This window comes from Haliotis cracherodii, unplaced genomic scaffold, assembly GCF_022045235.1.
Source record: "Haliotis cracherodii isolate W230 unplaced genomic scaffold, xgHalCrac1.p SCAF_10, whole genome shotgun sequence".
NCBI classification, from domain to species: Eukaryota; Metazoa; Mollusca; class Gastropoda; order Lepetellida; family Haliotidae; genus Haliotis; species Haliotis cracherodii.
In genome coordinates, this window is record NW_027266265.1 from 57,315,008 (window position 1) to 57,341,205 (window position 26,198).

General features: G+C 40.0%; 1 protein-coding gene across 5 annotated transcripts in view; it reads left to right on the plus strand.

Annotated features, from left to right (window-relative positions):
* LOC139454566 (Wilms tumor protein 1-interacting protein homolog) overlaps window positions 1-26,198 on the plus strand; it is a 71,051-nt gene that overhangs the window by 18,889 nt on the left and 25,964 nt on the right. For all 5 annotated transcript variants that reach the window (XR_011652460.1, XM_071236359.1, XM_071236360.1 and 2 more), the window contains exon 2: window positions 19,566-19,667. Coding sequence is in view for 4 of the 5 variants with exons in the window: in XM_071236359.1 (XP_071092460.1) it covers window positions 19,566-19,667 (102 nt within the window). In the remaining variant the exon portion in view is untranslated. The remainder of the gene's footprint in view (window positions 1-19,565; window positions 19,668-26,198) is intronic.

Consider the following 26,198-nt stretch of genomic DNA (forward strand, 5'->3'; position numbering starts at 1 on the left):
AGACAAGCCAGCTCCACATCCAGATTCCCTGATGACAGCATTTTTTTTCCTTATATCAAAGAAACGCTATAATAATTGTTATTTACTATACTACCAGTTTAACTTAATACATTGTCCATCTAAGCCATAATTATTTTAATTTTTACACGTTTGGGGTCCAAACTTTTTCAGACGGAGGGGAAGTTATCATGGTACAACATTTATACTAAGTTATCTTATAATAATTAGATCTACATCAAGTGCTTTTATGAGTTATCATGGTGTAATATTTATACACCATTTCATATAATTATAGTTTAGCAAGTAATAATTATCATCAGGTAAAATGCATATATAAAATATCAGTAGTTTCAGTTATAGCTTTTTAGATGGCTGCTAGCCTAAGGTATCAAGATCCCATCTCCCAGACAAAGGATATTTATTTAAGTATATCTGTCATCACCTACCGGGGTATATTAGAATAACATTACTTCAATTAAGACTCATTAAGGATTAGCCCCCATACAAGCTCGTCTATAGTGCATTAAGGATTAGCCCCCATACTAGCTCATCTATAGTAACACCCTAATCTCTTTCAAAGCATCCAGTAAATATGTCAACAAGATTAGTGCCAGTCCAACAGGATAAACAGGATTTAGTATTCCCCTCTGTCTAGCCATCCATTTAGCATAGGACACAACCAATCGTGTATCAACCAATCAAATTCCTTTCTATTGTTCAAACTTTCATTAAATACATACTGTAGCCAAGTTCTAGCAGAGAAGGGGTTTGACTCTCTTACCAAGCAGACCTCTCTCCCACAGCCCAGAGTGTGTACCGACTCTCTGTGGCACCCTCAGTTATTTCTAAGTATATTGTAAATTGTTAATTGTTCTTGTAAATAAAATTGTGATTAGTCTCCTGTGACTCTGGCTCTTTGCTGACTAATTCCCCAAGAAAACCAGCACGTCATTTGGAAGGTATTGTTCACCTAGAACAGTTCCATGATAATTTGGTGGAGATGCGGGGTATGACAGACTTCTTAGTCTGTCCTTTCCTGTACCTCTTTGCAGCATGGCATATGGTTCACAAAACTGTAGGAAGTGACAATCTCTTATTAAAAGGATATACTACCTGGAGGCCGATCACCAAGAACGAAGAAATGGCCTTTAACAAGATTGAAGAAAGAACAAGAACCTCTTCGATCAAGAACAAGTTCTCCGATCCCAAACCTTCCCTGCTCGAATATCTTAGCAACACTGCTAAGACTTCCCCTTCAAGATGTCGTTCCTGCACATGACCTAAGAAAAGAAGTATACACGCTTATCCCACAGAGACCCGACCACAGCCATCTTCATGCAGACCCTGCACAATACAGAAACCGCCTCACGGGCACCTACAAGATGGACACTGTGTACAAGATATCTCATTTGGACTTACTAATTTGTGTTTACTTACATGGACTAAATCAAGGATATATATTGTGTGACTGTTGAATATTGCAACCAGGTATGTTTAATCAAAGCCAGTATATTAATGCCAAAATGTGTCTTTCAAAAATTCAGTTTTATATGTGTGCAATATACTCCAAATTACATCTTTAGTCAAGCTAGATCTTTGAAGTTATTGTGTAGGGAATCTTTGAAATGTCTCCAGGCCACGCCAGACATATAGTTGCAGCTAGGGCCCCAGACAAACCTTAGCTGTAGGGTTATCGAGTCACACCTCTAAGCTCGACTCGTAATTTCAAAAATCTAAACGACAAAATTTGTCATTTGTTACAAGTAATTAATGTGCACGGTTTGGTACAAAATTGAATGTATTGTCTAGGACTTTGAATTCAGATTAGGGATATTCTTGGGTGAGCCACCCCTACACATATGTTTATTGTATGTCAGTATTAAGTAATTAACAGCACAGCAGTATTCAGCATTTCAGAATTTTGATGTCGGAATTAAGGATTTTTTTTCTTGGGCATCGCACCCACAATATCTGGGCAAGCTCCGTCAAAGACACGGGAAGAGCACCCATTGTACTTAAAAGGGCAGTAGTACCCACAAGTACCGTTTGAGTCACGCGGTAAAGCTAGACTCCTGGTTTCAAATATCTTTATGCAAAATATTTGCTGAGATGTTTAATTTGTGCTTTTTATGACATTACTCATTATCATTATTCGGTACTGAGTCGCACCGCCAAGCCAGACTCCTGAATTCAAAGAACCTTCAGTGATATATTTATTGAATCTGTGCAAAGCAGTAATTACCTTGTAGTGAAATTGCACGTTACAAAGATCCCATGGTTAGTTTTCAAACTGGCACTAATTCAAATTGGCTAGATGATCACTTTCATACCGCCATTGCATAGATATATTTGTTGCATAAGGATTTCATGTAACTGATTTTGTTCACATTTGCATGGTTGTTTTCCTTGGTGAAAAAACTCTATCAATTTGGACTCATATAAGCTTGGGGTCCAAGCTTCACGTAACGGAGGGAAGTTGTCATGGTGACTGATTTACGACACCCATTGTCTGAAGAACATTTGATTGCAAAGGCTCATTACCCTGGAGCCATGACATCTATATGCCTTGAAACACTCAATTGCTGTTATTTATAAGATGCTAATCCTAATTGTTAATCCCCATCTTTGTGTACATCGACCGTCTGCCATCCTGAACAGGATGTGCAAGTGTGTCACTGATGATTTACTGTTTACATTTATATTTATTACTACTAAATGTCAGGTGACCTTGGCTATATAAGCCTTGGTCCAGAGAGAAGGAGAAAATAAAAAGAAAGATCTTACCCTTAGCCTAGCTAGGGTTAGGCTGGGTGCTCCGGGGCACCTAGACACCAACCACTACCACCATGTGCTGACCTGGCACATAGTGTCTTCTGTATGTTTATATCAAGATGTATAAAGTAAAACTGTATATACCGCAAGCCATCGTCTCCAAGTTGTCACTTCCTACTGAGAACCATACGTCGGTCCCTTGCATATACGAGTATGCAAATTGTACATTAATCAACGTCGGACGACGTGCGTTGATACATTAAACAAACAATTAAAGAAACAAACTCAATAAAAAGCAAGTCTATATCAGTCTAGATAGCTTCAGGCTCAGGTGATACCAACACAGTTTAACTTTTAAGATTGCAACAAGTGGCTGTGTACACTATTTGGGATTAACATTGTATATAGATCTTCTTTTGGTATCACCATATACAGTGATATACATATACTGAACCAAATATTTTTTTCTTATATATTGTCACAACGTATTCCCCGGTCAGTGTGGTGTACATACCAACTATCACCATATACAGTGATATACATATACTGAACCAAATATTTTTTTCTTATATATTGTCACAACGTATTCCCCGGTCAGTGTGGTGTACATACCAGCTGAGGTGGGGAAGAGGGGGCTAGGTGTTGGCTAAAGGATTCAGGTGTTTGCCTCCAGGCTTTGAGTACATAAGTCATTTGGTTTACAAGGTACCTGGTTATGGCTTCCTGGTGCCATTACAACACTCCACACAAGTACACTGCCCAACTTTCCTTGATACATTGCAATTAGATTGCTACTGTTTAAATCTGCCGTCAACCACCGGCTTGTGTTGGACAGGTTCTGTCCTTTAACTGAGTGAGTGAGTGAGTTTGGTTTCACGCCGCTTTTAACAGTATTCCAGTTATATCACGGCGTGTCAGCTTAATGTGGGAGGAAAGCCCGAAGTGATGCTGGTCTCAGACGTTTACCACTTCGGTGAAACCCACGAGCACGGGTATGGTGCTTACAAATTTACTGACTGACTGACATCATAAAGATGTAATGCTGACTAAGGGGTGTTTGTTTGTTCTTTGTTTGTCTGTTTAACGCCGCACTCAGCAATATTCCATCTATATGACGGCAGTCTGAAAACAATTGAGTCTGAACCAGACGATCCAGTGATGGACATCATGAGCATCGATCCACTCAATTGGGATACAATGACATGCATCAACCAAGTCAGCGAGTCAGTGAGTCCAGTTTCAACCTTTGCCCAACTAGGCTGGAATATGGAGTTATAGTTTGGCTGGGTTAACAAATCTGTGTATAGTCCAATCAAATGAAATTGAAATCTGGTTTGTAAACTCCCGTACACTTTCCGGTCGACCTCATGATTTGCATTTAAGCACGTGTAACACCAAATCAGCGTCAACAGATGTTTCCCAAATCTTTTCATGTTTTTTATCAAGGTGTTCACATGATTTGATCGTGTTGATGCACTTCGCAAATTAAGACCCGTTTTATCCCAATATAGATTTTTATTATCAATCAGATCATCTTACCTGGGTGCCACCATTTGGTTTGAAGCAAATGCATGTGATATGAGAGGTGAAATCTGATTGGTCAATAGGAGGGACATCGAAGGGACATAACTTGTAATGGCCAGTGGTGGTGGTACGATAAAGCCCAGAAATTCCAGCCTAGTTTGGCGAGGGTGGAAACTGAACTCCCTTGCCTCGGGAAGATGACAGACTCAGAGAGGCCGATATACAGCCAGACACACGTAGAGCAACAGGGCCAGCCACAGACACACACATTCTACTCACACAGAGAGACAGACAAGATACACACACCATGTACATGTCACTGAACATTGCTGAACATGCCGAAGGATCTTGTTGAGTGAGTGAGTGGGTGGGTGGTGATTAATGAGGCTGTGGTGTGGAGGGTGACATGAGGTTACATCATCCGTGGCTGGTCCTGCCTGATTGATCTGTAGAAACACATGTTCCGTCTGTGTACTGTTTGTAACGTCTGTGCATGACAGCATGTGCCGGCATCCTACACAAAGCCCATGTCGAGACCTAGCCCTGCATGGGACACAGCGGTAGTAGGGAAGCTGGTGCCCATCCTATCCACTAGCCTCACTCCTAGGCTGTACAGAAAGAAAAGTCCATGGATGTTTAGTAGTTCTATCCTCCTAAAAAGCAAGTCTAGATATAAGGACTCCAGTGTCTTATGGGGACAATTTGTACTTATTATTTTTATGATCTAGAAATTATGATTTGAATTAATAATTATTGCCTTCGAGTCTTGTGCAAGTCTGTCTGACCACCTTTCTGACATGTAAGTGACAAATGTGGCAGTTACCTCTGTTTTCCCTTTGCTTTGCAATATCTTCAGACATGAATATGTTTAAGTAAATAACTGCCTCGGTAGGGATCACAATGTGAATTTGACAACATACAGGATGCTCCCAAATGGTTCTGGGCCAGTTACACCTTAGCATGGTCAACCCAAGAATGCAGGATATTTTGAAAATGCCTCTTGCATATTTGTTAATGCACACATGCTACGACATCTGTCTACTTGCTAAGCTCTTGAATTGAAGGCTGGTTAGGAGCTACAGAGATGACTAATAAAGTCGAGGTTTATTAAGGGCATATGTTCAAGTAAACATAAGAGTTTACAAGCTTTCAGTTTTAGATAGTCATGACTTTGAGAAGTAGCTGTTGCATTAACACTGTGTTCACACCATCATATTCACTCAAATAATTCAAACTTTGTGTCTTTGTCTTGTATTTAAGATGTCACCAGTTACGAGTGGTACTTTGTGATTAGGTTTGTGCTTTGATCTTGCAACACTGTGGGTAATTGTATGAGCAGTTGTTGCTCCCTGTGGAGGAAGGTTGGTGTTCTGCTATAGACTTTCACAAGTCTCTAAGGCAATAATTATGAGTTTAAATCATAATTTCTAGATGTTATAAATAATAAGAACAAGTTGTCCCAATAACAGACTGGCATCATGTACTGTCCACTTATCTAGACTTGCCTATTGCATGTATTGTGAGGATAGAATTACAACACATCCATGGACTTATCTTTCAGTTCCGCCTTGGAGCAAGGCTAGCCCTGATAGTGTGGTGACAGCTACATTCCTGGCGACAGGTTATCATCATGTACAATACTCATTTCACTGGGGCTGCTATGCGTTGAATTTTAGTTGCTCTGTTCTCTTGAGCATCTTGCCGAGAGCCCACACCCCATTTTCTACATTTTTATTTCGATTCAAAGCTCTAAGCGTAGAGTTTGAGAAAACACCACAGACTTCAGCAATTGTTGTGGGATCAAAGGCTTGGGGAATTTTCTACGTCCCCGAGTTTATCCTGGGATCTGGAAGTTTGGCATTCCAGGGCTTTTATCAGCATAAACAGCGCCAGTTATCTTGGTAGTGTAGGTATTCAGTAAATTAGTGTTCACAAAGCTTTGTTCACTATAGCTGATTCTATCTGCTGGGGTGACACTGGGGTAGGGCATGTTCCAGTGGAGATACTGTTCAATGGGTCTGTTTGGATCATGGCAAAATATTTCCACGACTGGGAACTCAGTCAATGAGTTTTTAAGAACATGAAGAAGGCAGGGTGTTGTATTATGTTGTGTCACATCAATACAACATTTATACCCTTCATGTTTTTCATGTCTTCATTAGATTGTGTGTCAGTTGTGTCATTCTTGACCTTATCTTATTACCTGTAGTCTGATGGACAATAGACCCTCAATGGAAGCTCTGACTGTAGAACTGATAATGCTGATTAATCCTGTGGGCCTCACCGAGGCCACCCCTGGGTTGAGTTGGGTTTATTGTATAGAAATTTGTTGTACATGATCCTATGTCGTGTATCGTTAGTCATACCTGTCTCTGGGGTAAAACATCTAACAGCTGTATGGAGTTATTCAGGGGTAGGTGTTATCTACGTTTTGTATGATTTGATTGCATTTGTATTGACCTGTTTCATAGATTGTTGGTTGATTAGGATTAAGGAAATCTGCTCTCAAGTATATTCACAGTATTTTGTAATTGTCATAAAGTTAATAAGTGTTAAATACTAATCTTTGTAGGGTTATTAAAATTCTGTTTCCCATGCCACTGCTGTAATAAGTATTTTCACAGTATTCGACAAATTTAATCATTAAAATTGTTACATATTAAACTTGTAGGGTTATAAAAATACTGTTTCCCATGCCACTGCTGTAAGAAGTATTTTCACAGTATTCGACAAATTTAATCATTAAAATTGTTACATATTAAACTTGTAGGGTTATAAAAATACTATTTCCCATGCCACTGCTGTAAGAAGTATTTTCACAGTATTTTGTAATTGTCATAAAGTTAATAAGTGTTAAATAGTAATCTTGTAGGGTTATTAAAATTCTGTTTCCCATGCGACTGCTGTAAGAATTATTTTAACAGTATTCGACAAATTTAATCATTAAAATTGTTACATATTAAACTTGTAGGGTTATAAAAATACTGTTTCCCATGCCACTGCTGTAAGAAGTATTTTCACAGTATTCAATAAATTTAATCATTAAAATTGTTACATATTAAACTTGTAGGGTTATAAAAATACTGTTTCCCATGCCACTGCTGTAAGAAGTATTTTCACAGTATTCGACAAATTTAATCATTAAAATTGTTACATATTAAACTTGCAGGGATATAAAAATACTGTTTCCCATGCCACTGCTGTAAGAAGTATTTTCACAGTATTCGATAAATTTAATCATTAAAATTGTTACATATTAAACTTGTAGGGATATAAAAACACTGTTTCCCATGCCACTGCTGTAAGAAGTATTTTCACAGAATTCGATAAATTTAATCATTAAAATTGTTACTTTAACTTGTAGGGTTATAAAAATACTGTTTCCCATGCCACTGCTGTAAGAAGTATTTTCACAGTATTCAATAAATTTAATCATTTAGATTGTTACATATTAAACTTGTAGGGTTATAAAAATACTGTTTCCCATGCCACTGCTGTAAGAAGTATTTTCACAGTATTCGATAAATTTAATCATTAAAATTGTTACTTTAACATGTTTAACTTGTAGGGTTATCATGGTTATAAAAATACTATTTCCCATGCCACTGCTGTAAGAAGTATTTTCACAGTATTCGATAAATTTAATCATTAAAATTGTTACATATTAAACTTGAAGGGATATTAAAACACTGTTTCCCATGCCACTGCTGTAAGAAGTATTTTCACAGTATTCGATAAATTTAATCATTAAAATTGTTACTTTAACTTGTAGGGTTATAAAAATACTGTTTCCCATGCCACTGCTGTAAGAAGTATTTTCACAGTATTCAATAAATTTAATCATTTAAATTGTTACATATTAAACTTGTAGGGTTATAAAAATACTGTTTCCCATGCCACTGCTGTAAGAAGTATTTTCACAGTATTCGATAAATTTAATCATTAAAATTGTTACTTTAACATGTTTAACTTGTAGGGTTATCATGGTTATAAAAATACTTTTTCCCATGTCACTGCTGTAAGAAGTATTTTCACAGTATTCATTAATTTTGGTCATGTTATATTTGTAAAATAGTAAACTGGACGGTTATATAGTACTGTTTTCCATCCTACTGCTGTTGCAAGATCCTTCTGTGTCAGTTAAAGAAACATTTGAAACAGTGTGGTAATTTTTCATGATTCAAATCTCACAGTTTAATTTTCATTGACGTTTCCATTTTTCAAGAAACTGAAAGTGTTCAGCTGATACACCTCGATAGCGAAATGTGCATAGCTTCAATACTCGAAGTTTGATGGTGATTTGAGCATCAAAGAGTCTGAAAGAAGATCTTTGTATCAAGGGCTTTGTATCAGGAGCTTTGTATCAAGAGCTTCCATGTAGATCATATGGCCACTGAGGAAATAGTAACCATTCTTGAATAAGCAGGCATGCAACATTCTTCACAAGTCGTTTGATTTGGCATAGAATCTCTGGGAGACAGATTCCATGTTTGCGTCCATAGATTGCCTGTCCATACGTTGGACAACTTGCTGATGTTATTGTTTGTAGTGTGTATTTGACAAGGAATCAGTTATCATTTCAGATCAAACACAACCCAGGCTTGCGTGGAATGTGAACTGTTAGGATGGATTTCATCTCCCTTGTACATTTCATTAATATTTCATGTGCTGCATGTAACTCAGTAAGCACCAGCCAGGAGGGCAGTAGGTGTGGGGGTAGGGTCGTATCAGGTCAGCCAGGCAGGGCAGTAGGTGTAGGGGTACGGTCATATCAGGCCAGCCAGACAGGGCAGTAGATGTGGGTAGGGTCGTATCAGGCCAGCCAGGCAGGGCAGTAGGTGTGGGTAGGGTCGTATCAGGGCAGCCAGGCAGGGCAGTAGGTGTGGGGGTACGGTCGTATCAGGCCAGCCAGGCAGGGCAGTAGGTGTGGGTAGGGTCGTATCAGGGCAGCCAGGCAGGGCAGTAGGTGTGGGGGTACGGTCGTATCAGGGCAGCCAGGCAGGGCAGTAGGTGTTGGGATACGGTCGTATCAGTTTGTCACACATTGTCATGTAGTAGGGGGGTAGAAATTATTACAAATTTGTTTGTTTGCACATTTTTGAAGGTGTTCACATGGTGCCGATGTACATGCTAGGTATATTTTGATAGACATCATGTTGCACTATGCTATTTCAATGATAACTATCACAATTTTATGAGTTTTCAAGCTGTCACTGATGCTAATAGTTTCGGGCATTTCCCTTGTGGAAAATATCTGCAAAATTCACCATGTTGTGGTAATATTCTTAACCAATCTCAGGTTACATAATTTGTGAAGTCGGTTTTGAAAACATGCCAGTAACATTTGCTGTGATGAGGTGGGTCCGCCATGAATAATGATTGCCTGTGTGTGATGTCAGTGAATGGAACGAATTACATGTGAACTGGATATGAATTATGTAACCGTGTTCTGTATGCAATGTATTCTTCTGATTTCGTGTGGAAGCAAGTATAATCCGGGATGTATCTGGGATTCCTAGCGAAGTGCCCTCGGCAGGCAAATTGGGAAATGTCCTTATTTTGTTCATTTTGGGATTTTTGTTTCAAGTTCTTGCTTCCCTAACTTCAGAGGCATTGTAACACTGAATTTTAACATTGCTTTCAATGTAGTAATGTTCAAATCAGCATAAAACTTTAAAACCTCTTTCTCTGAATTGGTCCTGTTATTAGTGAAATACAAGTCACCTCACAGAGCCATTAGTTATAAACATTACATCATGAATTAGAACCTTTCATATTTCATTTTGGGAATGTTTGCTGACATTTCCTGCAGACTTGGGGCCTAATGTCAGCCTCTAAGCAGGACCAGTTGAACCCAGAAGACTGAAGTTAGCAGCGGGTTCATTTTTAGTTATTCGTTTTTCGATTAACTGTCTTGGGGGACACTGTGACGAGCTGTAGCTGTGTGTGACTGAGCAATTCTTGCCATCCCAACTCAGGTGAGATGAGCGCTGATTCACCTTGATGCCAGCTGGGATTAGACAATGATGATGCTGCAAGGCACCCTGGCGTTAGTCATGGAATTAATCATCCATCTTGTTCACTGCGCTTTTTGTTTGCAATTTGAAGCCTATTTCTGTCCCCAGTAGCACGCAGTTCATTTGAATCATGAGAGCACATTGGATTGGTTACCTGTCAAAACCATAGAGGTTTGGAACTGGATCTGAGAGCATTCTGCTTCAGGCGTTTGTAGGTAGAAGTGAATCTGCTTGTTACACAAACAGTGCAGCTTACTAGGTAGCGTTAACCTGGTCATAGCCTTGCTCCAAGGCTGTACTGAAAGAATAGTCCAGGGATGTGTAGTAATTCTATCCTCCTAATAGGCAAGTCTAGATATGTGGACAGTAAGGACTCCAGTCTCTTATAGGGACAACTTGTTCTTAATATTTACATGATCTAGAAGTTATCATTTAAACTAATAATTGTTGCCTTAGAGACTTGTGCAAGTCTAACTCCTTCCTAAAGTGTTCACATTCATGGAGAGAATTAGGAGTCCCCCATTACCTGTATGATGAGGGCCATTGATCAGAAGGGAGGCTGCAGGGGTTCCTTTTCAAAAATGGAGGATCAGTTTTAGCAGGGGCAATGACCCACAGCATCTTTCAATGTGACACATGGCGGTGGTGCTTAAGCATTGTGATAGAGCAGAAACCTACCTACTCACACATAAAAGTTGCTTTTCTTGTGGCTAAGGGATGATACTTATATTCTAGTGAATGTTGGTGATAAACTACTCTGAAGAATTTAAGGTCAGGTGAAATGGGGTTTAATGTCGCATGCGTGTGAACGAGTGAGTCGGGACTGATGACGATTTATAGTGCTAGCACACTTGAGATACCATGCCGCAGTTTAACATGAATACCCCACTCAGACACAGTATACTGACTCCGAGCCGACCAGTCCTTGTTTTAGCTCCTTGATGCCGAGCTCCAGGCAGGGTAACAACAAGTACCATCTTTTATAATCTTTTGGTATGACATGGCTGGGGATCGAACCTCGGACCATTTGACCACGGAGGCGGTCCTAAAGAATTTGAAGACCACCTAATTGTTTCATATGCCCATATTTGCCATGACAGATTAACTGTAGGCATATGAAGTAATTGGGTGGTCTTTAATCTCTTTTGAGTAAAGTTGATGCCATCAATAACTTCAGGCTTTCCTCACACCCAAAACTGCCATATTGCTTAATAGTATTCTAAGAGATATTTAAGCCCTGTTTCCAAATTTGCACAAATTCTAGACTGTTTGGATAAATATAGTCGAAGCTACTCCGATATATTTTGAAATCATGTACATGATGTAAGTACGAAAGTTCAACATATGTATCATTGGCACAATATCATATTGAGTACAGCAGCTATCAAACTTGTGGCCGGTCAACAGGGGGGGGGGTGGGGTGCTGGGGTGCTGGGGTGCTGCCCTCTGTGATGATGTATGTTATTGTTATCCCTGTTCTTGACAGGGCCACAGCTGCCGGCTGGCTGCAGTAGCAGGGTTCATCCTGTACACATTCTGTTCATCTGCCACTCAAGCCTTGACAGGTGAACAGGGGGACATATGACGGGCAGATCTGCTGCTGATGAGATGTTGTCTGGTGCAATTTGATTACCTGGTTATGGTTGTAGCTGTCCCAGCTGTCAAACAAGGAGCTAATGTTGTGTTTGCTGGCAGTTTGTGACACATTAAGCTCAGATAAAACAAGTTCTGTTCAAAGCAGCATAAGACCTGTGAAGATCCGGGTTAAAATTGGTCTTCAGCAACCTGTGATTGTCCTATGAGGCAACTGACAGTCTTGCTGACTTGGCTGATGCATGTCATCATATTCCAATTGTGTAGATTGATGCTCATGATGTCAATTATCAGATTGTCTGGTCCAGACTTGATTATTTACAGACCCTTGCCATATCGCTGGGATATTGCTGAATGATCAATCAATCAGTCAAGACAAGTAGCGTTTGATGACTGTAAGTGTAATTCTGACCCAGTTCTGAATGCTTCAATTGTGCTACAAATTGGTACTGAATAAAACTGACAGTTACTCACTCACAATGTTTGATTTATAAATGCCCTTTGCGGGTAGTGTAGTGGTTAAAGAGTTTGCTTGTCACACCAAAGACCTGGGTTCGATTCCCAACATGGGTACAATGTGTGAAGCCTATTTCTGGTGTTCCTCTTCGTGACAATGCTGGAATATTGCTTAAAGTGGCGGAAAACCATCCACACTCATTCAAGTCATGACTGCTTGGTACATTGTAATATGGAAGATCGCCTTGTACAAAGGTAGAACGGATGGTAGGATTTTCAGGATCATTTTGTATATTGTTGAGAATCTCCAATTGTTGATAAGCGAGGTAAAAAAGCTGGTACTTGTGATTATTGGCAGATATTATGTTCTGAATATGTTCAAGAATTTACTTACCAGAATTGGAAAATATTTTATGTGAATATTAAATGATGGGTTCCATCAGCAAGGAAATATTTCACAGGATGACTGATGTGCCCGACATTCACAAGTCGGTGGTATTGATTTGATATATTTCATAATCTGTTTCTCACATTAGTCAGCCATCAATACAGGGCCTAAAGACCAGATCAGTGGCACACGCCAGTCATTAACATTTTAACATGGAAACCAGTGCTGGGAAATATCAATACTGCCACTGGTTATCTTGTCTGAAGTACAGCTATACTCCATGGTTCAATTTGACAAGATTGTCCTCATCAGGATATCAGTGCAACCATGTTTCCATGAAGCTGCACTATTTTGATGCATCATTTCATTCTAAATCAATTTAAAGCAAGATGTTCTTGAAGAACATGCATAATGGATGAAACAGGAGATGATGCCCCACTGATTCCAGACACCTTGTGCACGCTGCATGATGAATATGGTGGTCCTAAAAAATATGTGTGGTTTCCACAGACTCCCCAGCCCTTCACCATTTTTCTTCTTTTTCTAGAGTTTGTCTTTGGTTTTATTAGTGTTGTGGTATTGTCCATACTTATGTCACAAACATGAATTAGCTGGTGAAATGATACATTGGTGCACCGGTTCATCATGACTTCCCATGGGACGATATGATACACAATACGCTCGTTTAGAGCCTGCTCTGAAACATTTAATGTCAAGAAGTTTCCACGCAATGTGACTTAAATATGGGTATCGTGATATGTATTGTGTCGTGACCTTTGTATCATGATATGTATCATATCGTGACCCATGAATCATGATACGTATCGTTTAGTGACCAGTGTATCATGATACGTATCATATCGTGACCCATGAATCATGATACGTATCGTTAAGTGACCAGTGTATCATGATACGTATCGTTTAGTGACCAGTGTATCATGATACGTATCGTATCGTGACCTTGCTGTATTGTTTTGCCCCTAGTTGTGCTCCACTCTACATAGGGGCATTCGGGTAGCCTAGTGGTTAAAACATTCGCTCGTCACGCCAAAGACCTGGGTTCGATTCCCGACATGGGTACAATGTGTGAAGCCCATTTCTGGTGTCCCCCGCCGTGATATTGCTGGAATATTGCTAAAAGCAACGTAAAACCATACTCACTCACTCACTCGGCTCTACATGCTGTAGATAAGACTGTCGGGATCTACATGCTGTAGATAAGACTGTCGGGATCTACATGCTGTAGATAAGACTGTCGGGATCTACATGCTGTAGATAAGACTGTCGGGATCTACATGCCGTAGATAAGACTGTCGGGATCTACAGTCGAAACAAGGCTTTCTCTGATGTACTGCAAATTACTTCACAGAACAACATACGGGAGAAGGGGAAGACCTACACACTGTACACACTGTAATTGGATGGGCTGAAATGGAAACCACACATGTCTCTTTGGACCTTGTATCACCATGACCACAAGACCACCTGCCTAAGACTCTTTCACAGTCCCCAAACCATATTTGGGTTGTAGTTCTAAATAAGCAAGTCTAGATCATGTAGATAGTCCACAAATTCTGATTCTGTCTCACTGGGGCTCTATTTTAATTTAATGGTTGTTTGTTTCTATCCAATTATTCATTTTCAGAGACTATGCGTAGTCTACACCTGCCCCTATAATTCCCCTCCTGAAGAGCCAGTCTGTTCCACATTAGTAGAGCGACCACCACTGGCGTCGATCATCGCCTGTGTTACCATGCTTCTTGGCACTTCATCAGCTTTCACTGTTCATTATTGGAAATGTTATTAAATGTTGGATTCGGTGCCTCTGTTACACTTCACATGGTCAAAATGGTAAATTGATGGTATTTATTACATTAAGGAGCAGTGATGAAGATGATGGGGACTGGGGGATGGTTTGATAACTTGCTAATGGAATGAATCAGTGTCTCTATTGATCAAGGAGCTGGCATCTTGCAACATTTACCACACGTTTTTCAAGTGCAGATGTTGCAGCATGATAGTTTATGAAACTGATGTATGTTCTGTGAGGTTTCCAGTTGCCTTCAGCAACACTGCAGCGACACATGGCCGAGATCACATGAAAGGCTTTCACATGCTGTACCCATGTGGGGAAACAAACCTGCTCTTTCAGTAATGGAGAAATCAGTAGATTTGAGTTAAGACATAAACCGTGTTATGGTTGATGTATGATTCTCTATGATTTTAAATAGTTTTGTCAGTTTCAATTGCAACCCGTGAAGATCCGGGTTAGAATAGGTCTTCAAGAACCCATGCTTTCCATAAAAGGTGACTATGCTTGTCATTAGAGGTGACCAACGGGATCGGGTTTTCAGGCTTGTTGACTTGGTTGATGCATGTCATCCAATTGTATAGATCGATGCTCATGATGTCAATCACCAGATTGTCTGGTTGCAAGAGGCAACTTTAGGATCGGTGACTTGGTTGATGGCATGTTAATAGACCCTGATGGTCTGGATCGTTGTTCATTATATCAATCACTGGATTATTACAGGCAACTGTTACAGCTGGAATGGTGCTGTGCAGCGTTAAGCACATGCACACACATTCCAGAATCAGAACTGTTTTCAAAATAGCAGCCAATATCAATGCTTGCTGATTCTCATGGATCCTGAATTCAGTCCTATCTGCAGCTTGTCCTTGCCACAAAGGCTGAATGCCACCAAGACACCGAAACTCCCTCTGATGGACCATGGACTCTCCCTCCCACTGCACACGATGTGCTACATAATCATAAGGCCACACATGTTTTATTTTTTGTTTCATGGGCCTCCCGCCCCTACTGAAAAGCAGCCGGTCTAACAAATAAATTAAATTAAATATTTATTCATTTTTTTTATGTGTCCTGCTAATAATATTAACCCTTAAATACAGTAAAAAAATGTTATATATCAATTCCATGTCTACATCACTATCAGTGATTCAAGAGGCCACCTGCAATTTTACCCCAATGGCAGAATGACTCATATAAATAAATAAATAAATGACAGGCACATTTATTTTTATTTTTATTTTTATTTCGACCGACCTTGTGTGGAAAAACTGGAATAAATCCGTGAAACATAAAATTAGAAGAGTGTGGTATAAGACATGTCAAGAATCAAGAATGTTTATTGTACACGACACCCTCATGGGGCAAGGTACAAACTATCTACACTTGGGAGTAAATAGGATTCTAGACATGAAAGGTAAATAGAGATGTCATGTACATTGTGCATGGCGATGTCATGTGGTGAGTGCAGACAGAACTGCCACTGTTCCCAGCTCAGTAGTCTGTCTAGCCTTGCTCCAAGGCCTACTGAAAGATAGTCCATGAATGTGTTGTATTTCTATCCTCCTGATTGCAAGCCTAGATATGTGGACAGTACACCTAATGTCTCTTATAGGAACAACTTGTTCTTATTATTTACATAATCTAGAACTTATGATTTTACTAATAGTTATTGCTTTATGGACTTGTGCAAGTCTATTGTCTGTCATACAAACCCTGAAACAAATATATCCAATACAGTCCATGCAAGTCTATAATGTTTGGCAAGTTTAGATTACTGCAGAGTCACTGGACTCTTTTTCATTATATTTTTATTAACATAATTTAACAACTTTTTTTTCTGTAAGATATGTTCATTTCAGAGACTGGCTGTTAGTCTAGCCCGAAGTGTGAAGCTTTTACACAAAATATCCTCATTGCTGGAAGGATTCTTGGCAGTTCTTGGTTTTTATCTTTTGTAATAAAAATACCATGTTTATCCGAACAATTGAAATAATTATTTTATTAAGATAATTTAAGAACTTTTTCTGTAAGATATGTTCATTTCAGAGACTAGATGTTAATCTACCAGTTCAGTATCAGTGTGTTTGATTGTGGTGTAAATGCCAGTCGACATGCTTCACATCCTGTCCAGGGTCAATGAAGCCTAATGTTACAGGGCATGTGTAACCTGTGCGTGACATTCTGACATCCTGGCGCGAGTGCTGGCAGGAAGTGGTCACTTCACCACTGGACATGCTTATTCGGGATCTGGGTTGTGTCGGGATGGGACAGTTCAACTGTCAATGATCATCATCTAGAGAGGGAGATGTTGAATACAAGGGCCAAGTAACCCATAGTCCTCAACCAACATGCTACAAATATATGTAGGAGGTTACCATTCGCCTCTTTGCTGGGGGGCGTTCAGGTAGCCTAGTGGTTAAAGCGATCGCTCGTTACGCCCAAGACCTGGGTTCGATTTCCCACATGGGTACAATGGGTGAAGCCCCTTTCTGGTGTCCCTGCCATGATATTGCTGGAATATTGCTAAAAGCAGCGTAAAACCACACTCACTCACTCACTCACTCACTCACTCACTCACTCCTCTTTGCTGGACGAGTAGATTTGCACAAGTCTCTGTACAATAATATTAGCTTAAGTAATAGTTTCTAGATTATTTAAGTAATAAGAACAAGTTGTCTCTACAAGAGACATACATCCAAGGACGTTATCTTTAGTTTCTGATAAAATAAGTCCCTAATATTCATGGTAAGACATTTTTACATGTATATATGTATATGCAGTAAACTACATGTATAACTAACAAGCTTTTAACAAACTGATTGATATACTGTTTTTTGGTGGGTCCCGGCCATTTGTTGTATATAGGCTGTATACACACTTATAACGAACTAGAATGAGTATGGTATGTTAGTTTGAAGGATACTAAATGTGTTAAGGCTTAGCAATTCCACATCCAGAGGGTTAACAATAGTGACTGACTTGCCTACTATTTTAAGAAGAAACATTTTCATCACAACCTTTTACCTGTGGAAAAACGGACTGATCAAGTTCAGCTTGCAGTTAATCATCTTTACTGACATAAGAATCGGGAACGAACATCCCTCCGGCACAGCTGCACATGATGAAAATCTCCACCCTTGTTTTCATATTCAGCCTGAAAGTCAAGTCGGATTTACCTAGTACTGAGTAGCTGTGAAAACAAACAGAAGGCAGTACCATGTCTGAGATTAACACAGAGGCTCACTTCCTGATGTCTGACTTCCTGCTATCGAACTTCCTGGTTTTGGACTTAATGGTGTCGGACTTACTGGTGTCGGACTTAATGGTGTCGGACTTCCTGTTGTCGAACTTCCTGGTGTCGAACTTCCTGGTTTCGGACTTCCTGGTGTTGAACTTCCTGGTGTCGGACTTAATGGTGTCGGACTTCCTGGTGTCGGACTTCCTGGTGTCGGACTTAATGGTGTCGGACTTAATGGTGTCGGACTAAATGGTGTCGGACTAAATGGTGTCGGCCTTCCTGTTGTCGAACTTCCTGGTGTCGAACTTCCTGGTGTCGGACTTCCTGGTGTCGAACTTCCTGGTGTCGGACTTAATGGTGTCGGACTTAATGGTGTCGGACTTCCTGGTGTCGGACTTCCTGGTGTCGGACTTAATGGTGTCGGACTTCCTGGTGCCGGACTTCCTGGTGTTCGCTGGAACCATGTCCACAGCTGACACCTGTGGCAGTAGAAGAAGAAACTGCACACAGTTTATGACCTTGCTACAAGCTGTGTGGATTGACATGACAGAGATGTGTTGAGCCTGGCTAAAAGTGGGGGTTACCAGCTATTGTTTTCTTAAGGCCGATTCTGCCGGGCTGGTTGACCTGTGGTCAGAGCGGTATGTGGGGATATTGGCGGAATGTGAAGGAGCATGTAGGCCTCTCCTCTATATGTGTGAATGTCAATATGTGGGGGTGACCCCACTGCTTCTGGAACAGGGAAATATGGTATGATGTTTGGAATGCCTTTGAAAGAGTATTGTGGTATGCATTTATCCCAGTGGTTGGAAGTTGGTGATTTGAATCAAGTCATTGATTTGGGTTATGAAATGGATTATCATGTCTTTGTATAAATAATGAAATAAAACGTTACATTCATGTCTTGATAATATTTCTTTGAAGTCTTTTTCTTTCTTAGTTATGTCATTCATCATCATGATTATATCACACGTTTAAGACGGATTCTTGATTTTTGTTCTGATGATGCCTAAGTCATATTTGTCAAAGTTCAAGATTAGAAAAAACCAACAACATTAATTTGGGCCTGCACTCCAAGTAGGGTGTATTATTTGCCATAGTTGAGTGCTGGAGAATGCACGAAGCCTTTCCCCGTGGGACGGTGGGGAGATTGTGTTGATGCTCTATGACAGTTCGGGATGATACGGTTACCACGGTTACACCATAGAGAAAGGGTATTTTGTTTACCTGTAGGGAAATGGTGTTTAAACAATGATTGATCTTTTAAAGGTAACTGACAGTGATATTGTTGACTGTTTTAAGCCTTTATGACAATGGCATCGTTGATCGTTTTAAGCCTTTATGACAATGGCATTGTTGACTGTTATAAACCTTTTTGACAACGGCAATATTGACTGTTTTATGCCTTGATGACAGTAGCATTGTTGATTGTTTTAAGCCTTTATGACAGTGGCAATATTGACTGTTTTATGCCTTTATGACAGTGGCATTGTTGATTGTTTTAAGCCTTTATGACAGTGGCATTGTTGATGGTTTTTAGCCACTATTAAATATGTATAACTGTTGTAGTCTTGATTGTTTAATTGTTTGTTTATATGGCATCTGACATCTGCAGTATTTGCTCTGTATGACAATGAGGTTGATTTAGTTGATTTAGTTTAAACCTGTATGACAAGGTTACAAACAACTTTATCCAGACTGAGAGATAATGTCATCGTTGATTGTTTACAGCTTGTTTTACAATGGTGTTTTGAACTGTTTCAGGTCAGTGCTACACCTGTGGGGAGAAGGTGACAGGTGCTAACGATGCCTGTCAGGCCATGGGCAACCTCTACCATACCAAGTGCTTTGTCTGCTGCTCCTGTGGTAAGTTGTATTAGCAATGTCAATTACACAAAACAGGGAAAATACCTTCTCCTCTGTATGTATGTTTCAGTATAGGTCAGTGTTTTGTAAATTAATCATTTTTATCTACCTCTCATTCTTGAGTGATGGCTGGGTGGTCTTGTGGCTGAAGCATTCACTTTGCATGCTGAGGAAACAGGTTTGAATATAAAATGGGTACATTTTATATTTTATTGTTTTTGTTGGCCAAAGTAATATTGATGGAATTTTGCTAAAAACATGTTGAAGACCATTGTCAATCACACTGTCAATCTAAAAGCAGCATTCTCCGTCACTCTTTCCCAATTTCTTCATTCTTCATTTGACCCGTAAAGATCCAAAGCAAACCAATACTTGTCATAAGAGGCAACTAGCAAAATCGGGTGGTCAGGCTCGCTGACTTGGTTGATGCATATCATCTTATCGTATCGTATTGTGAGATCGATGCTCATGATATCAATCACTGGATTGTCTGGTCCAGACTTGATTATTTACAGACCTCCGTCACACAGCTGGAATATTGCTGAGTGCAGCATAAAACAACAAACAAACAAACATCATTCTTATTCTGTCACTATATATTCAACTTGATCAGAATAAACTAATCAAGTATGAACATGCGAGATAAGTCTGCATCTCTGAGTTTGTAAAAATGGCATCAATCAGCTACCTTTGACACAGTAGTTATTGAGAGATCTTGACTTGATATATGACACAGGATACAACATGTACAAGATACAAGATACAAGATTTTATTGTGCAAATGTTCCATGAAGCATCAGTGACAATATTCCATAAACTATGTAACAAGATATACAAAGTACCAATACAAAATATTATGTTATGACCTAGGCTTATCTATAATAAGCACTTCAGATGTATTTTAAGTTGTACATGATAGCAGATTATTTCTATGTTACCTGGTTCGTTATTTGAAAAAAATAGACTAAATATTCCTGTGACGTTAAGGCTTTCAAAATAGTTATTTTTTAAGGAAAGAGAATTAAACAGGGAGTCCCTCAATCTGAATATACATTATTATTGTCATTAGCAGAGAGTATTGTGAACAGTAGCTGTTGTTGTTCCTGTGGTATGAGTATGAGCACCTTGTGACCCTACACTGACACCCTGACATCTTTGTGAGGACTGTTCATTACCCACACATGTAGGGCCAACATCAAAGATCAAAACCTGTTTTATTTTCATGGAAGTAGATCAGGATATAGCTGGAGCCCTGTGTATCTAAGGCCTTGAAGACCAGCTCTGCTTATTTGGTGTCAATGGAGATAAGGTGAAAGCCTGCTTTGTGATTATGGTTATGAAGCTTTCGTACTAAGTGATAAAGGTAGGAATGATGGTATTAAGGGGTGGGGAGGGGCACCTGTCGCCACCCAGGAATCTGAGAGAATGTTGATGTCCCACCAGTAATCCCCACAAGATCAGTCCCCTTTTCAACCTCCATTGACTTGGTGTCCTGCCTCCATCACTGCTGCCATCAACTGATAGTGTTGCCTGTAGTTGCATGCTTTCATCACCACCTGGATGGCATGTGGACTTGTGGGACTGTCCTTTCCCATTATTTGGGGGTCATAAATCTCAAGCTTATCAACCTCCCCTATGAGATCATTCCTGCTCTGCAGTCACCTCACAGCTGACCTGGGACATCAAACCGGTTTAGTATGTGACCAGTGATAACTGTTGGAGATAGTCCTGTAGTAGAGGAAGACTGGGGTCAGGCAGGCAGGGAGTGAGTGAGTGAGTTGTATTTAAAGTCACATCGGCAATATTGCAGCCATATCGTGACTATCAAGGTTTTATGTTGATAAATACAATTATACTTATATAAAAACCTGCCAACGAAGGACAGTAAAAATACTAGACTTATCACAGAAAAAGATGTTAAAACTAGTATGGGATCATAAAAAAGAAGAACACTTATACTTAACAATAACATGATAAAAACGGGCTATAGATCACCAGCCGCTGAAGGGAGATCACCATACTGGGGACCATGGGGACTTACGGTACCTTGGTAGGCAACACTGCTTGATGCTGGGTTTGGTTGTGAGTCATGTTCTACCTTGTTGCCAAGTGTCTCAGATTTGTACTGGTTCAAACTACATGATCATAGGTGAAAGCTGGTCATTGGTTAGACTGACATCTAGTCCCTGAAATGAACATATTTAATGGAAAAGAAACAGTTGTTAGCATGGTTAGTGAGTGAGTGAATGAGTTTGGTTTTACGCCACTTTTAGCAATATACCAGCAACATCACGGCAGGGACACAAGAAATGGGCTTCGCACATGGTACCTATGTGGGGAATTGAAGCCAGGCATCCGCATGACGAGCAAACGCTTTAACCACTGGGCTACCCTACTGCCCCTGAAACAGTTATTAAATAATAGTTGTAGAATGTAATAAAAGTAGCCCGGAGATTTCCTTGCAGTAATCTATACATGCCAAACATTGCATGGGTTGTATTGGATATATTTGTTTCCTAGTCTGTTATGACAGACTAGTCATTGGATTTTTTAAATTTTATTACGGGGAATGATTTAAGTATGGGAATAACTTCCTGTGTTTTGAGATCACTGGTTTTGAAAGTAGATAACTGTCAGTGTAGTCATCAACCAAATGTGGACCAGCAAAAAGCAGATTCTGCTCACTGGTGTATAATGTGACGTTCTAGATTGTCATGCTAGAACTATACGAAGGAACCAGTAGTTGTTATCATGTAGGAATGTGGTCGCTGACTTGACTGACCAGTTTGAGATGTAGCTTTTACGTTGCTGATAAAGTGACAAACACTTAATGGTGCTGTAGGCATTCTGTTTCCTCTTGCCTTTGTCAATGGTTCCTTGAATTGTTACTTGTTGTCTTTTGGATTCCTGAACATTGAGATCATATATTTACTAGTTACATTCAGATATGGAACCTTTGGTTGGTGACATGTGACTGACTGTTAAATTAAAAATATGTCAGAGGGAAAATAAGGACATGTCCTTGAATATAAAGACGACTTTTTCAAACGGCACCTGTAAAATGGCCTCTTGCACAAGCTAACCCATCTGACAGTACACCTCAGACCCAAGACATGACCACTTTGTACCAAGAAAACAGAGGCAATCTATCCCATTGTTTCTGAGTCTTGACAGGTGATTTGTTCCACAATAGTCAGCGGTGGACCAGCCTCTTACCACCCAAGTCAGGGGCATTGCCATTTCCCAGGCCCAGATAACTAAGCCTTGCCTTATCTAAGCTTGCTCCAAATCCCATTCATTTACTAGGCTGGGCCTGCCCCCTCTCACCCCTGCTGTAACCCCCCGACCTACAGGGGAAGCCTGGAGGCAGAACAATCCCTTTAAGAGCCAGTTAAAGAGGTGACAAGATCAGAGTGAGACCAACAGAGACTTGACTCTCCCAGACACACAGGCAGTACCGTATATACTGTAGAAAATGTTTGGATTGCCATGTACAAGATGTAGGTTTTATGAAGGACTGGAAAATGTTTTAACGATTGGAGCCTTATTGGAATTGCTTTTTTCACAGTGACTGTGTTCTGTAAGATCTGTTGTTATACCGTTGCTTAAATAAACACTATGCATTAAGAATATACAGTCACAGTGACTTACTATGGCTGAAGGGGATGTTGTAGAAGGTATTACAGATATATGCCCCCGGTACCTCCCTGAGTACAGAGGGGGCGTGGGTGGCCCAGTCATCTAAGGTGCTGCCATTCGCTGTGCAGAGTCGTGTCCCTCGTGCACCCCTGAAACCCATGATCATGGGTTGGAATCCCAATTTGCCCTGATTATGTTTCTAGGTTTGTCAGCACCATACCCAGGCTCTTGGGTTTCACTGAAGTGGTAATGTGTGAGACCTCTCAGGCTTTCCCATATTGAGCTGTCATACTGTGATGTAAGAAGAAAACTTTTCAAGGGGCATCATGAAACACCCAACTCACTCACTCACTCACTCACTCACTCACTCACTCACCGACCCACCCACCCACACACTCATTCACTCACTCACTCACTCACCGACCCTCCCACCCACCCACCCACCCACCCACCCATCCACTCACTCACTCACTCACTCACTCACTCACTCACTCACACACTCTGTACTCAGCTCCCATAAGGTGCCATGATTCATTGTGCAGAGTTGCGTCCCTTGGGCACGCCAGAAACCTATGATTGTGGGTTCGAACCCCGTTCTCCCCAATTATGTTTCTAGGTTTGACAGAACCATGCCTGTGCTTGTGGGTTTCATCGAAGTGGTAAACGTCTGAGACCTACATTACTTCAGGCTTTCCTCCCACATGAAGCTGACATGCCGTGGTATAACTGGAATTCTGTTAAAACTTAAAAGCGGCATTAAACCCAACTCACTCACAGCATCCCCCTTTGTGGCTCAATGAATCTGTTATACAGTGAGTAAAAGTGGTTTCAGTTTCACATGAAACATAATGTCTCACATGTTTTGGAAAAAGATTGTTGTTACAAAGTGGTGACAGTGCTGTATATAAAATGGATTGTATTGGGACACATATTCTTCTCTCCACAGCCCGTGTAAGTCTATAATAGTGGGCAAGTCTAGATTACTGCAGTATCAGGAACATGAGAGTCTTTGGGCTCCTTTTTTTATATATTTTGATCAGATCTTTTAACAGCGTTTTTGGGGTAAGATATGTTTGTTTAAGACACTACATGTTCATGATGTTGGTCTAGATGAACTTGACCAATGTGTGTGTTGATATGCTGTGGTCAACTGGGGTGTATTTCTGTGTTCTTATTTTGGACGGCGGTACATTTCTGTAGTACCCTACAACCACTTTATGCTCAGGTGAATGAGTTTGTGCCACACCTATCATGCCGATAGTTGCTGATGACAACCCTGTGTCGCTTTCTTTGTAAATAATAGTAGTTCGGATAAACATGATAAATAGCTCTACTCACCATCTTGGACTAAGTGAGGATTTCTGTGGAGAAGGTAAAACTTGACTTCATTTCTAAATTATTGATGCCAACACCAAGAATACAAAAGAATCCTCAAGATGTTTGTACATATGATCAATATTTCATTATATAAAATGCGTTGACATTTAAATAATTACTTAAAAGTATTTCAACTGTTCGGATAAACATGGTATTTTTATTACAAAGGATGAAAACCAAGAACTGCCAAGAATCCTTCCAGCAATGAGGATATTTTGTGTAAAAGCTTCACACTTCAGGCTAGACAAACAGCTAGTCTCTGAAATGAACATATCTTACAGAAAAAAAAACATTGTTAAATGATCCTAATAAAAATATAATAAAAAGGAGCCCAGAGACTGTCTTCATTTTTAGATACTGATACTGCAGTAATCTAGACTTGCTTGGGCTGTGTATTGGATATATTTGTTTCAGGGTCTGTATGACAGACTAATACCCCGCTCACATGCGCCTCTATACAAATGTGTGTCTATGTGCATACGTGTGTAGAAATACATGCGTGAGTATACTTGTCATGTGAACGCATTTACTCATGTGTGTATAGTTACAGGAAGAGCAAATTTGTCTGGAGCAGGTGCAAATGTAAATTTCTACCATGTCTACTATGTGTATAAGTTGCAATGTGAACGTTTACGTTAACATAAGAGGATGATCTAATTAATATCTGTTCTTTTGCCAACACCAAACAAATTGTCATCCGTTGCCAACTTTTATACATATATACATAGTTTAGTAGATGGTGTTTTCTTTTGGCTTCAAGGAGTCAAAACTTTGTGTACAAATTAAATCAAACACACTCTCTTCTGTCTTCTCATTCAACTTTGATTTGAAAACAACCTGTTTTGTGTTGAAAGTCGTGAACAAACTGATGAATATGTGTGCCTTACACCATTTACATACTTTATTTACTCACCTAAGTTGATTTTCATATGAATGCATAGAACATTTACATATACACATGTATGTATAGTTACACATGTGCAAAATTACTAACGTTATTAAATGTTGTGCATGTGAACGGGGTATAAGTTAAGACCGTGAATTAGGGTAGACACGGTACCAGTAGGGGCTGTGGGATGAACGGTATGCGCTATAAACAAGCCTTGACAGGAACAAGTCACCTGACAACATGGAGTTTGTTCCACTTCGTGCTGCACTAAGGGTACCTAAGCCGCCATGACTCTTGGAGCTTACTCGTGTGGGAAAAGGACAATTTTTTTAACGGGATGGCTGCAAGGGCTTGCTGATCCATGACGGCCTCCCAGCGTTCGGCTCTGATACTACACTCCGAGGTCTTGGAGCAATTGTTTCTTTCTGGTTTTATACACGATACATGTCATTTGTGAAATTACTAAGTTGATACATGAATTTAACACAATGTGACAATCAGACTGTGTTAAATCACCATCTTGTAGCTGGAATAGTAGTGATTTGGGAGTTATACAACATGCGCACCCATTGTTAGAAACACAATGTAACTTTCAGACAATGTAACAGACACAATGTAACAATCAG